General features: G+C 40.9%; 1 protein-coding gene across 1 annotated transcript in view; it reads right to left on the bottom strand.

Annotated features, from left to right (window-relative positions):
- NUDCD1 (NudC domain containing 1) overlaps positions 1-14,171 on the bottom strand; it is a gene marked incomplete at its 5' end in the record, with an annotated part of 63,806 nt that overhangs the window by 32,264 nt on the left and 17,371 nt on the right. The window contains one exon of the mRNA XM_079795912.1: positions 2,756-2,941. Within this exon, the coding sequence (XP_079652038.1) occupies positions 2,756-2,941 (186 nt within the window). The remainder of the gene's footprint in view (positions 1-2,755; positions 2,942-14,171) is intronic.

Raw genomic sequence — 14,171 nt, forward strand, 5'->3', positions numbered from 1 at the left:
CTTATTCTTTCCTCCTCTTCCTCATGTGCAGGAAAGGGATTGATTGGAATGACACCAGAGGGATAGATGTCTGGACTTTTAAATATTGTCAGGCTGAAGTTTCCAATCTTCTGAACAAGCCCAGCAATTCAACTGTGATACTGTTGACATATAGCACCCCATCATATAAGAGGCAACACGTTTGGAAAGCAGGCAGTATTCCTGTCTTACTTCTTTTTACACTTCAGTCATCACCATCAGGGTTGCTTGCCCCCTTAAGCTCTATCTACTATACCACCACCCACTCCCACCTTTAGCTTCCTCTCTGTTACACCAAATCTCACAAAGTCCTAAAACTCTCCCAAGTTGTTTCTCTTAAAATGACCAGTATTCCATAGTAACCGTTCCACTCAGTTAATGCCCAAGTCCCGTCTCTTTTCTACTCCTCCCAACCCCCAGTCAAAACTATGACCAAAAACATTTCGTTATAGCAATGTACATTGAAGAGGAAGTAGATTCAAATTTTTTATTGATTTAAAAAATATTTTTGAAGGCCAATATGTGCCAAGGGGATATACACAGCAGAAACCAAATGAATTATATACCCATATGAATTTCCTTTCTAGCTAAACATGCAGTGTTATTTTAAGCTGAAGGCATTTCTCTTCCTGCTCAAAACCAACAGAATCAATACAACTTTATTATAGATAAATTCTCATTCATATATTTCCTCCCCATCCTTCTCCAAACTTCTTCCAACTATTTCAGGTAGTTGTGTTATAATACCACAATGCCTCAGTTAAAAATAAAATTATTACAGGAGGCCACAGCAGAAAATGTCACAATGTCCAATGAATATTTGAAACTGTGACTGCAAAGGCAATCTGGCAAATAGGATATTATTGTTCTGGTCATATATTGTGTGTTTTGTTTAGGTTTTTTTTTTAATGTAATACAATTTTGCATTATACCATTTAGTATAACTTAGTAACAAAAGTAAACCATTTTGTTCTAAAACCTTCTTGATTTTTCTCAAATAATTAAAGCCTTGATAAGCATCTGTTCATCTCATAAAATATTTTATAAAATGTAAATATATTAAATACCTATCTCTTTTTCTACCCACAACAAATGACCACCTGTTGAAATTCAGACAGTTGCAATATCACAATACTCTTTTTAATATAACTCAGTATCAATATTTTCCACATTCAAAAACTGTGGCTCTAGAGAAATTAATTCCTTATATTACCTGCTCCTCAGATTTAAATCAGTTACATTGTGTTAAGAAAACTGAAGTTAAAATGGCATCTTAGAGATTGTCACATTCCTATATTTATGTTGTAATGTATTTTTCTAAGTAGGGAATACTCTGATAAACATACCGGACAGCTAGCAGAGTGGTGCAATGGAAACTTGCTAGTCCCATGAACATATCAGCAAATATAACAGGAGCACAGGAGAAAAGATATGCTAATGTAATTTTTTGGCCAACTCTTCTTCAAGAAGAAGGCAAGGTCAATGTTTAGTGTACTGCTTTACATCTATAAAACATTCAATAAATATCTGCTGAAAAAAATGCAATTTTTGACAACTGCATTGACCCCAGATTAAAACAGGAATGGTTAACATATCAGTTTTGTATAGGACATACATTTTATAATTTAATTAAAAAGATATTCAAAATATCATCCTAATATATAAAAACCCAGGGTCCGTAACGACCGACCACTGGAAATCAGTCCTGCAGTCAGTGCTGGGTTGCTGTGACGACCCAGCACTGACTGCCAAGGGGGCTGTGGATCAGGCCCAGAGAGAGGCCTGAAGAGAGAGGCAGGGTCTGATCCACAGCCTCCGTGGCAGCTGTTGATCAGCCGTTGCCTTTCTTTCTTTCTCTCCGGGCTTCACCAGCAGCAGCAACTCTGTTTCTCTCTGGGCTTCCACAGGGGCTGCTGATCAGCCCCGCCTCTCTGATCAGGCCCGGAGATAGGCCTGGAGACACTGACTGGCATAGAAACCGACCAATCAGAACCAAATCTGGGTGAACTGTGAGGAGCCAATGGCTGCCTAGAAGGCGGAGCTTTTGATGCAAACTGGCATAGAAACCGACCAATCAGAACCAAATTGGCTGGCAGGGGAGGGCAGTTGGGGGTGAGATCAGGCTGACAGGGGAGGGCAATTAGGGGTGATCAGGCAGGCAGGCAGAGAGGTTAGGGGCAATCAGGCAGGTGAGTGGTTAGGAGCCAGCGGTCCCAGATTGCGGGAGGGATGTCCAACTGCTGGTTTAGGCCTGATCCCTGTGGTTTAGGCACCCCCCCTCTGTGCACAGATTTTGTGCACCGGGCCACTAGTCCATATATATAAAAGCCTAAGCAACCATTAGGACCAAATGACCATTCAATCAGTTGCTATGGTGCACACTGACCACCAGGGGGCAGATGCTCAATGCAGGAGCTGCCCCCTGGTGGTTAGTGTGCTCCCACAGCCAACCTCCTGCAGCCCCTCTCCCCAGGCCCCAATGGAGGGGGCTGGCAGGCCAACTTCCCGCGGTCCCTCCCCCCGGCCAGCCGGCCCCCCTGATAGGCCTCGATCGCCGGCCAGGCCGAGTGACCCCACCTGTGTACAAATTCGTGCACCGGGCCTCTAGTATATAATAAAAATAAAAAGTCATATATAAACTATCCCTAAAAAGTGTTATTTTAAAATCATTAAGGTCCTTCCATTTATATATTCTTCCCAGCTTTTGCATAAATCTAAAACAAAAAACACACCTCACCTCCCATTTTTCAGAAGTGTTATTTCCACGTTCGCCTGTTGCAATGAGATATAATCTTCCAGTTCCATCTGACAAGGTAACCCAGGTAGAAGATGTGAAATGGATAGATGCACAAAGGCGATTGTCGAACGCTGTCAAATCTGTAGGAAGTCGAAATACCTCTCGTGGTCTTGCTAAGACAGTGTCCTAAAAAGAAGACCAATAGTATAAATGAATCCCTCCCTCTCTCCTTGGTTCATACACACAGAATTAATATCTGCAGTGTTACGCTCCTCCTCAAGGGAAGGCATCTAACTGCCCTCCCTTGGAGTACTACTGACTTACTTCTAATAAAATATGGCAGAAATGATGGCTATGTGACTTCTGAGACTAGGTCTTAAAAGACTTTGCATCTCCTTGCGCTCTCTCTTGAACAGCCCGTGGTAAGCCCACCTGGGGAAGAACTGAGAACTCTTGACAATAAACATCCTGTGAGTCACCTTGCGAGTGTATCCTTCAAACCTAGTCAAGCCTTCGGATCACTGCAGTCCTGGCTGACATCGTCCTTAAGTACAATTCCGTGAGAAACTTTGAGACAGAACCAGCTAAGCCACTCGCTAATTTCAGTGAGATGACAAATGCTTATTGTTTTGTTTCAAGCCACTAAGGTTTTTTAAGTTAAAATATAGTTAACATACAACATTATATTAATTATAGGTGTATAGCATAGTTATTCAACACTTCTATCTACCTAATGACATGATCATGATAAATCACTAAAGAAAGTTGTTTCACAGAAATACGTAGATAACTAACACAAAGCAGTAATCTAGTTTTTATTCTTAAGTTTAGAGTTAATGATCAGCATTTTTAATTAGAAATATCACATCATGTTCTAAATTCCTAACATAGACATCAGCCTGTGGTATGAAAACACCACATTTAGACTATTAACTTAGGCTTTTGTCAACATATTTTTATTATGTCCATGACCTCATAATTTAAAGCTGTTAGATGGATTGCATCATTACAATGTTTTGCAAGAAAATATATAAAAAGGCCTACAATTCAGAAAATAAACTTCCTCTCATACACTGTACTCAATAATTTGGGGTTGTTTTATTTTACAGTGAACAGTTTTTCAACAGGACAAACATACTCCTTGATTCATTTCACTCCTGGCTCCTAGAACTGTTTAGATAGGTGTATATAAGATTTAAGTAAACTATATTAAATATCCTTACTAGCCTCAAGTTTTTTAATTAGCCATTGTTTCTAAAGCATACAGTTTAATTTTCTTTGAAACAGCACCTTTCCTTCTTTTTGTACTCATATTTCAGTGATTTACGTAACACTGAATTAAATGCTTCAATAACAAACACAGTGGCATGAAGTTTTTAGAATGACCAAATCCTCCCCTCAGGTCACCTAATACAAGCCCAATCTTATAATACAGTTAAGTCCTTTCTAACGTCCTCTTACTGAGACTCTGCTGTTCCCCTGGGTGTGCATTCTCCTTTGAGGCAAAAAGTAATAAATCCAAATAAGTGTTAAGTATAGTGAAGTGCATTTACATACGGACATAAAAACATCTCCAAGACAATGACTGAAAAAAGAGATGCTGAATATGTACAGTAAAATATATGGAAATAAACAAATGTTTTCTCCAAGATAATGACTGAAAAAAGAGATTCAGAATATGTACAGTAAAATATGTTGAAATAAACAAATGTTTTGATTTGACAGCACTGAGTAAGGTGTAGACAGACACGTGCTAGCATGTTAATAATGTTTATCATTAGAAAGAAAAATAAGATTGGATTGAGACTGGTGGTAGGGGAAAATGGGGGTAAGGGGCAAGTTTCCTTTTTGCTTCAATTAACTGCTTGACTATTTACTTCCCTGAGCAATTTAAGTGTTAGAGACATAATTCAAAGATATTAATAAAATAGAATGGGACTTCTTGTTCAAAACAGTGTTTTCAAAGTAAAGCTTTCTAATGATCTCCACACACACCCTTCTCGGCATCTCACCTAATGAGTCCTTATTAGGAAGGAGGGAGGGCTAAAGTTAAGTCACTATTCTTCATTTCTTACCTAATTATTAAGGTTATTTTAAGTCATTTTCTTTTAAATACAAGACTAAACATGACTGAGATTTCTGGAAGTCTAACAGATAAATTAGTGCAATATTGAACAGAATGATTAAGATAATCAAATATGTATTTGTGAAGCCAAATTTAATTAAAATACAAGAGAAAACACAAAGTATTTCTCTTATTTAAATGACTAGAGGCCCGGTGCACAAAATTTGTGCACAGGGGTGTGTGTCCCTCAGCCCAGCCTGCACCCTCTCCAATCTGGGACCCCTCGAGGGATGTCCAACTGCCTGTTTAGGCCTGATCCCAGTAGGTACAAGATGATCCCTACTGGGATCAGGCCTAAACGGGCAATTGGACATCCCTCTCACAATCCAGGACTGTTGGCTCCCAACTGCTCGCCTGCCTGCCTTCCTGATTGCCCCTAACCGCTTCTGCCTGCCAGCCTGATCACCCCCCTAACCACTCCCCTGCCAGCCTGATTGCCCCTAACTGCCCTCCCCTGCCAGCCTGCTTGCCCCTAATTGCCCTACCCTGCAGGCCTGGTCCCCCCCAACTGCTCTCCCCTGCAGGCCTGGGTCCCCCCCAACTGCCATTCCCTCCAGGCCCGGTTGCCCCCAACTTCCCTTCTCTGCTGGCCTGGTCACCCCTAACTGCCCACCCCTGTTGGCCATCTTGTGGTGGCCATCTTGTGTCAACATGGTGGCAGCCATCTTGTGTGTTGGAGTGGTCAATTTGCATATTACTCTTTTATTAGATAGGATAGTTTAAGTGAAAGCAACATGAATATTCCTGATTTTTAAAATCTATTTCTGAAAGGATAAACTGCATTTTTAAATGGACTATACGCAAAAAAATATTTCCTCCTGTAATATATTAATAAATCTTAAGTTACAGTATTAAATTATTTTTTAATAACCTCCACGGACAGTTTTACGAAGTGTTCTCACAATAACACTTTATGTAATTGTCATCTATAATGTCCTGATCCCACCTGATCTTTTTCTTCTTCTAAACAAAAAATGATAAAAAACTATGTTCAAGGCTACTAAAAATCATTCTGAGGAAACATTTCACAAGTGAATTGCAAAAGAATTAAAATTTCATTGATAAATAAAACAGGGAACAGCTATCATGTAAAAGCATTGTATTAAATAAGTGCTTTGACTTTTTACCATCTTATTTGTTAACAAATCTGATGAAGTTGAAATTATTATCCCTCTCATTTTAAGATAAAGAGCTGTTTCCAAAGATTAAATAATATGCCTGGGTCTCCAGAAAATGACAGCACAAATTTCAAAAAAAGGCTCATGTTCTTTCCTGTATTCCACACTTTCTTAAAATGAACCACTTCCCGAGTTTTTCTAAACAAATGATACCTCAGACCTCACTGCAATTTATAGAATATTCCACCCCCAAAGTCCCACTATGAATACAACTACTATATTCAGTTTTTCTTCATGTTAATATATTTTTAAAAACATATTTTTACTGATTTCAGAGAGCAAGGAAGAGGGAGAGATAGAATCATCAATGATGAGAGAGAATAATTGATAGGCTGCCTCCTGCACGGCCCATACTAGGGATCGAGCCCGCAACCTGGGCATGTGCCCTTGACTGAAATCGAACGTAGGACCCTTCAGTCTGCAGGCCAACGCTCTATCCACTGAGCCAAACGAGCTAGGGTTTCATGTTAATATATTATTCAGTATTTTTATTAGATTTGAGTCAATAAAATGTAACAAAAATTATAATGTCTATATATTGTATATAAATGACTAAATAAATAGTAAATAAGTATTGATGTTGTATAAATAGTTTAGGGGCCTCTTAATTTTATTTACAAGGAGACAAGCTTTGAACAAAACATTTTTCTAACATTTATAGAAAGGGTTACTCAAGTTTAAAAAAATGGTCAAGCAGAATTAAATAAGAGTACCATTTACTAGTATTATTAGACACTGACATTTAAAATTTTGCCCTTTTAAAAGGAAGTGATCTTTCTCTGGAGAAAGGCTTTCATCACTAATAATTTTTAACTTTACTTGAAAAAATCTTACTCTTTCCTCTTTTTTTTGTGCTAAGACTTAAAGAAAAGGTATTTCTAATTAATTGCTGTTCGACTAAGTAATGTCTCTCCATAACATAAGCAGACAGTGCCAAGAACTTACTCTTTTAATTTTTTCTTTAACTAGGAAAATTAATGGTTTCATATTAATAAACTCATCCATAGAAAATAAGCTGAGATTCAGATCCAGAGAGGAACATACTGGCACACATTTGAGCTGGACTAATAAATTGTTGTGACCTGTCACTCCAAGGCACAGCCTCACAAACGCATGCTAACAAAAGGAATCCGGTAACTTTGCCTAAATCTTTAAGTGCAATTTAAAGATGCACCACAAAATGACACTCTTCTAATGGGTAGAAACTAGTTTTTCAGGTAAATGGAAAACAACATTATGACAGAATTAATTTCCTAAATAAGAAAATGATGAGATTAAAATAAGCCATAATGTCATAATAAAACAAAATAAAAACTAAATTTTAAACACACTTTTTTTGCTTCCCTAAGGCATTTTCTACTTCCTAAGTATTCTTCCTTCTAATTGACATTTCTCTAAAATTATAAGCCCACAAATTAAACTGACTTAGAAGTATAATGCCTCTATAAATCTGTGTTGAAATGCTGCCACCTGCTGGCTCCTGACAAAATCTAAAGTCCAGATAATGGGTGAATTTCCTTTCAGAAGCCCCACAAGCCTTCACTTTAGCCACAATGATGTTTTGCCTAGACTTAACAAGGGTGGTCCTTTGTACACCAGGCACAGGAAAAGAGCCTCTCTGGGACTGGAGCATGTGTGACTTTGACTAAAAAAAAAAACAACAACACACAAAAACAAAACAAAACAAAAACTCCCCATGAAAACCAGACAATAAAATGAATATTAGAACAACGGTTTTCTGCTGTAAAAAACCCAATGTGTAGGGAGTGGTCAATAGTCTTCACCTGCACCCCACACAGAACTTCAAAGAGCAAATAGGGATTTTTTTGCTCACCAGAAAAATAAGAAATAAATATGGTATTATTCTGTACCACCGCAAGTGCAAGTTACTCAAAACCTGGTCCCTGAAATAAAGCAAAACCCATCTGAGGTGTCGCATAAAATGCAGATTCCCAGGCCACGACCAACCCTGACATACTGAATCAGAAACTTTGGGAACAGTAATCTGAAGTTAGCTCTTTTTTTTTTTTTTTAAATCAGTTGCTCCCAATGATTCTGATGTATAATACAACCCCAAACACCATTCTTGAAACATCAAATTGTAATAATACCTTCTAAAGTTTGATTAAGAAAAAATAAAGAGGAAAAAACAACAACAATTTTAAGAGCATCATATGTATGCAACTTTACAGGAACAAATTTGAAAGCTTAAGAGGAAATGATTTCCCTAGCAAAACAAAACAAAATTACAAAATTACCCAAGAAACACACAGCATGAATAAACCAATAACCATAAAATAAATTGGGTAGGTGATTAGAGAACTACCACTGAAAAGGACAATCCTACCTAATAATAGACAAATATGCAAATTGACCGTACCTTCGCTATGCCCACGATTGGCCAGGAGGCGCGGGGGGGTGGGACTTGGGGTGGCCGGGGTGGCTGATTGGGCCGGCGGGACGCTGAGCTCGCATCGCCAGCGGCGACATGAGCTCAGCGTCTACGCCATGGCTGTGCTGCGGCACAGAAGGGGCCTCTGGGGCAGCGAGCCCACGTCCTGCTGCGGACAATCAAAAGCGGGGAGCGAAAGCGGGGGAGCTGGCTGTCTGTCCACTCCGGCCGGAGGCTTTCGAAAGGCCTGGTGCACCAGCGGACAGACACCCAGGTCCCCCCGCGATCGAAAGCAGGGAGCTGTGTGTCCGCTCCAGCACCAGCGGACCCCCTGCCATCAAAAGCGGGGAGCAGGCTGCCAGCAGTGTCCGCGGAGCGTGCTAGGCTTTGCGGGGCAGTGGATATGGCCTGGATGGCAGGTTAGGCCTAGGGGACCCTACACGTGAATGATTTAATCACGCACTGGGCCTCTAGTAGGATACATAAAATACAAAAAACCAGATCTTTTCAGTTTTAAACTTTTCCAGTGCCAGAAAACTCTCCTTTAAGGAAGCCAGCAAAACTTTAATCAAAATCTAACTGATTTTTAATCAGTTGGTTAGAGTACTGTCCCGCACAACAAAATGGTTGTGTGTCGATTCCTGGGCAGGGTACTTACAGGAGGCAACAGATCAATGTTTCTCTCTTCTCCCTGATTCTCTTCTCTCCTCCCCTCCCCTCTTCTCTCCTTCCTCTCTCTAAAATCAATAAACATCCTCAGGTGAGGGTTAAAAAAAAAATCTAATAGATTAAAAAGAATAAAATAAAAACTACTATAACTTGTGAAAATAAATACAAATATTCTAAGTAAAATGTCAACAAATAGAAATCTAACAATGTATCCAAAAAATAATATACTCTTACCAAAAATGATTTCTAGGAAATTAAGAAATTTAACAATTTTATCATTCTAAATCACTACATTGATAAATTCATGAAAAACATACAATATTAATAGGTGAGTGCTGTAAAGACATGTGATAAAATTCAGCAACCATTCTTAATAAAAAATATTAAATAGAAACAGAAAGTGAAGGAAACAACCTTAAAACAATGAGAGGTTTTTATCAAAACCAACAGTATTTTCCTAAGTAAATTTAAAACCTACTACAATTAAAAACAAGAGCTAAACAGGGATACTTGCATTCCCCATTATTAGTCCGCACTGTCTCGAGGTTCTATCTTAGTAGAGCAATAAGATAAAAATGAAACAATATGGGGATGTTATTTCCATTTTCATAAACATTGGAAAGAAGAGATAAAACCATTTCCTTTGGTTGATAAAATTGTATACTCTGAAAACCTTAATGGGAGTAAGTAAAAGAAAAATGACTGAATTATGAAATAAGATGGCTGTTTATAAAACAAATAAGCACTTAGAAAATAGAAAAAAACTATATTCTATTAACAGATAAAGAAACTATAAAATACTTAAGAATAAATTTAATAAAATGAGCATAAGTTCAAGGATGAAAACAATTAAGAACTGGGGAAAAAAGACAACTTGTAGAAACTTTCTCAGAAATCACCCATTATAAATTATGGCTTCCTTATTGTTTACTTGTGAAACTTAAAAAAATAAACTTTTAATTTTATCAAGATGCTAAACAAATTTAAACATACACTATATGTATTTGGAAAGGTGTAGACTGCTTTGAACATGTATGAACATGTGCCAAAAGAGGTTGTTATTTCAATGTCAAGTTCAAACTGGGGAAGTGAAGGAAGGAGGCACTTCAAATTCTACTGAAAATTAATAAACTGGAAGGAACTTTATTTTGTACATTGCAGCATTGCCAATGCCTACGGTAATGCATAATATATAAGTAGGTATGTAATAATATTTTGAAATTCAATTATATGTATATGTATACATTTTTATATATGTATCCTATATAATAAAAGTTTAATATGCAAATCGACTGAATGGTGGAATGACCAATTGGTAGAAGATGGGCCGGCAAGCAGGCAGTGCCAAGCCAGCCAAGGCACATGCCATTGGACGGAGGGAGGGGTCAGCGATGGGCGGGGGGGGGAGGGGGGGTGGTGGAAGGTGGCAGCGACCAGCGGTGGCGTAATGGTGGTGGGATGGAGATGTGCCAGCCAGTGCCATCCCTGATGGGCCAGCCCAGTCGCCTCCCACAGAGGGAGGCCAGATTGCGGCTTAGGCCCGCTCCATGAGAGGGCACAGGCTAGGCTGATGGACCATCCCCCCTGAGTGCACGAATTTTCATGCAATGGGCCTCTAATACATATACATATATACATATCCTCTCTAATAAAATGGTAATATGCAAATTAACCATCACTCTGCTACATAAGCCACGCCCACCAGCCAATTAGGGTGAGTATGCAAATTAACCCCAATCCAAGATGGCTACAGCCACAGAGAGCAAGGTTTCCCAGGTAACAGAGTAAGCCAAGCTTTCCATAGCCATTGCAGGCCTAAGCCTCCACTCAAGCTACAAAGTTTCAATTATAGAAGGTAAACAAATTCAAACAAATGGCAGCAGAATGGAGCTTGAGAGAGCAGGCCAGGGTTGCCGGCGGCAACAGGGGAAGCAAAGCTTTCCGCACACCCTGGCCGGGCTCACCCGCTTAAGGCTACAAAGTTTCAATTGTAGAAGGAAAATAAATTGCAGATACCAGGGCCTCCCCTTGGGTTGCCAGAGGGCGTGGCCCGCCTGCAAACCACCACAGGCCCCTCGCTCAGGCCGCCCCACACCCCAAGGAAACACCCACCCTTATCTGTGACACCCTTCAGGGCAAACCAGCTGGCCCCCACCCGTGCACCAGGCCTCTATCCTATCTAATAAAAGTAATATACAGATTGATCATCACTGCAACACACAATATAGCTGCCTCCATGTGGTCAAAGATCCTGCCACCATGTGGACACAAGATGGCCACCACAAGATGGCCAGCAGGAGAGAGCAGTTGGGAGGCATCCGGCCTGCAAGGGAGGGCAGTTGAGAGGGACCAAGCCTGCAAGGGAGGGCAGTTGAGAAGGACCAGGCTTGCAAGGGAGGGCAGTTGGAGGTGATCAACCCTGCAGGAGAGGGCAGTTAGGGGTGACCAGGCCGACAGAGGAGGGAGGTTGGGGGCAAACAGGCTGGCAGCAGAGTGGTTAGGGGTGATCAGGCTGGCAGGCAGAAGCGGTTAGGGGCAATCAGGAAGGGAGGCAGGCAAGCAGTTGGGAGCCAGCAGTCCTGGATTGTGAGAGGGATGTCCGACTGCCCATTTAGGCCCGATCCCACCAGGCAGTCGGACATCCCTCCAGGAGTCCCAGATTGGAGAGGGTACAGGCTGGGCTGAGGGACAACCCCCCGCCGTGCACGAATTTCGTGCCGGGCTTCTACATATATATATATATATATATATATATATATATGCATATATGTGTATATATATGCACATATATATATGTATATGTATATCAGACTTTGTGCTGAGTTAGGCTTATAAAAGTCAATATTCTTAGAGAATTTTGAGATTTTAGATTTGTTTTCCTAAACAAACAAAATATAACAGAATCTTAAAAACATAAAAGCCCTTAACTTTAAGTCACAATAAAATGTATAAGAAATTATAAAGAGTTATTATAGAGTGTCAATAGAAGCTAGAGAATAGGTCAGTAAGAGGAATCAAAGATATCTTAGTCTTTACTCTGATTCCATGTCAAATAAGCTACCTTAAAAACACTACAGTAATTTGACCCTTGAACAACATATATTTGCACTGCATGGGTCCACTTATACACAAATCTTTTTTTTTAATAAATCCCTGTATTTTTTTTTAATCTGCTTTGGAGTCTGCAGATGTGAAAGACCAACTGTATGCATTGATCTCTGCCATCCTACCTAATAAAAGAGTAATATGCAAATTGACCCCAACTCCGCTACACCCACCACACACGCCCACCAGCCAATCAGGAGCAAATATGCAAATAAACCCAACCAAGATGGCTACAGCCACAGAGAGCAGGAGGGAGGCTTGGGTTTCCCCGGCAACAGAGGAAGCTAAGCTTTCCGCCTGCCCTTACCGGCCTAAGCCTCCACTCAAGGCTACAAAGTTTCAATTATAGAAGGTAAACAAATCCAAACAGAAATGGTGGCAGCCACAGAGCTGGAAAGAACAGGAGGCAAGGGTTGCCCCCCGCAATGGAGGAAGCAAAGCTTCTGCAGCCCTGGCTGGCCTAGGCCTCCACTCCAGGCTACAAAGTTTCAATTATAGAAGATACATCAATCCCAAGAGAAATGGCTGCCAGCCATGGAGCGAGCAGGAGGCTTGGCTCCGCTCCAGGCTACAAAGTTTCAATTGTAGAAGGTAAATAAATCCCAGATACCAGGGCCTCTGCTTGGGTCGCCAGGGGGCGTGGCCAGCCTGCAAACCACCACAGGCCCTTCACCCAGGCCGCTCCACACCCCAAGGGAACCCCCACCCTGATCCGGGATACCCTTCAGTGCAAACCAGCTGGCCCCCGCCCGTGCACCAGGCCTCTATCCTATCTAATAAAAGAGTAATATGCAGATTGACCATCACTCCAACATACAATATGGCTGCCCCCATGTGGTCAAAGTTCCTGCCCCCATGTGGACACAACATGGCCACCACAAGATGGCCAGCAAGGGAGGGCAGTTGGGAGGGACCAGGCCTGCAAGGCAGGGCAGTTGAGAGGGACCAGGCCTGCAAGGGAGGGCAGTTGGAGGTGATCAACCCTGCAGGGGAGGGCAGTTAGGGGTGACCAGGCCGGCAGAGGAGGAAAGTTGGGGGCAAACAGGCTGGCAGGGGAGCAGTTAGGCATCAATCAGGCTGGCAGCGGAGTGGTTAGGGGGTGATCAGGCTGGCAGGCAGAAGCAGTTAGGGGCAATCAGGAAGGCAGGCAGGTGAGCAGTTGGGAGCCAGCAGTCCTGGGTCCCAGATTGGAGAGGGTGCAGGCTGGCCTAAGGGACACCCCCCCCCCATGCACGAATATGTGCACCAGGCCTCTAGTTTTATATAGGGTACTTGAGCATCTGTGGATTTTTCCTAGAACCAATCCCTGGCAGATACTAAGAGATAACCAAATTTGGGGGGAGTCAAAAGTTATATGTAGATTTTCAACTGCAAGGGAGTTGGCACCCCTAAAACCAAAGTTGTTCAAGAGTCAGCTGTATTTAATTTCCTATGGAAACTTTTTAATAGAGAAGAAGAATATCCTAACCAGTCCACATTGCTTATCTATAGTATTTCAAATGCAATCATTAAACTTTCATTCCAGATTCCCAGTCTTAAATCTTGTGATTTAATTTGGATTCAGCATCCAGAATTGTGAATATTAGTGGGTGAACTGATAAAACCAAGATTTTGGCCCTAAACCGTGACCTTATCCCCACTCCTCCCAGCCAAGCACACTAATAAAACATTTCCTCTCCATACTACTTCTGCATCTTATCCCTACTTCCACTGTTACATGTTATCAATTTATGTGTATGTGCCTACAAAGGACATAGTAGCATTCAATAAATGTTTGTTTAAGAAACAAATATTTATCATTCAATAAAATGATTTATCTCAATAAACCAAAGACTAATACCCAGATAATAAGAGGAAGCTCCAATCAAGAATGCAAAGCCAACTCCAATGAGCAAGAAATAAACCAGTCAGAGAAAGGTTAAGTATCACATGATCTCACTCATATGC

Source organism: Cnephaeus nilssonii, assembly GCF_951640355.1.
Source record: "Cnephaeus nilssonii genome assembly, chromosome: 18".
Classification (NCBI taxonomy): Eukaryota; Metazoa; Chordata; class Mammalia; order Chiroptera; family Vespertilionidae; genus Cnephaeus; species Cnephaeus nilssonii.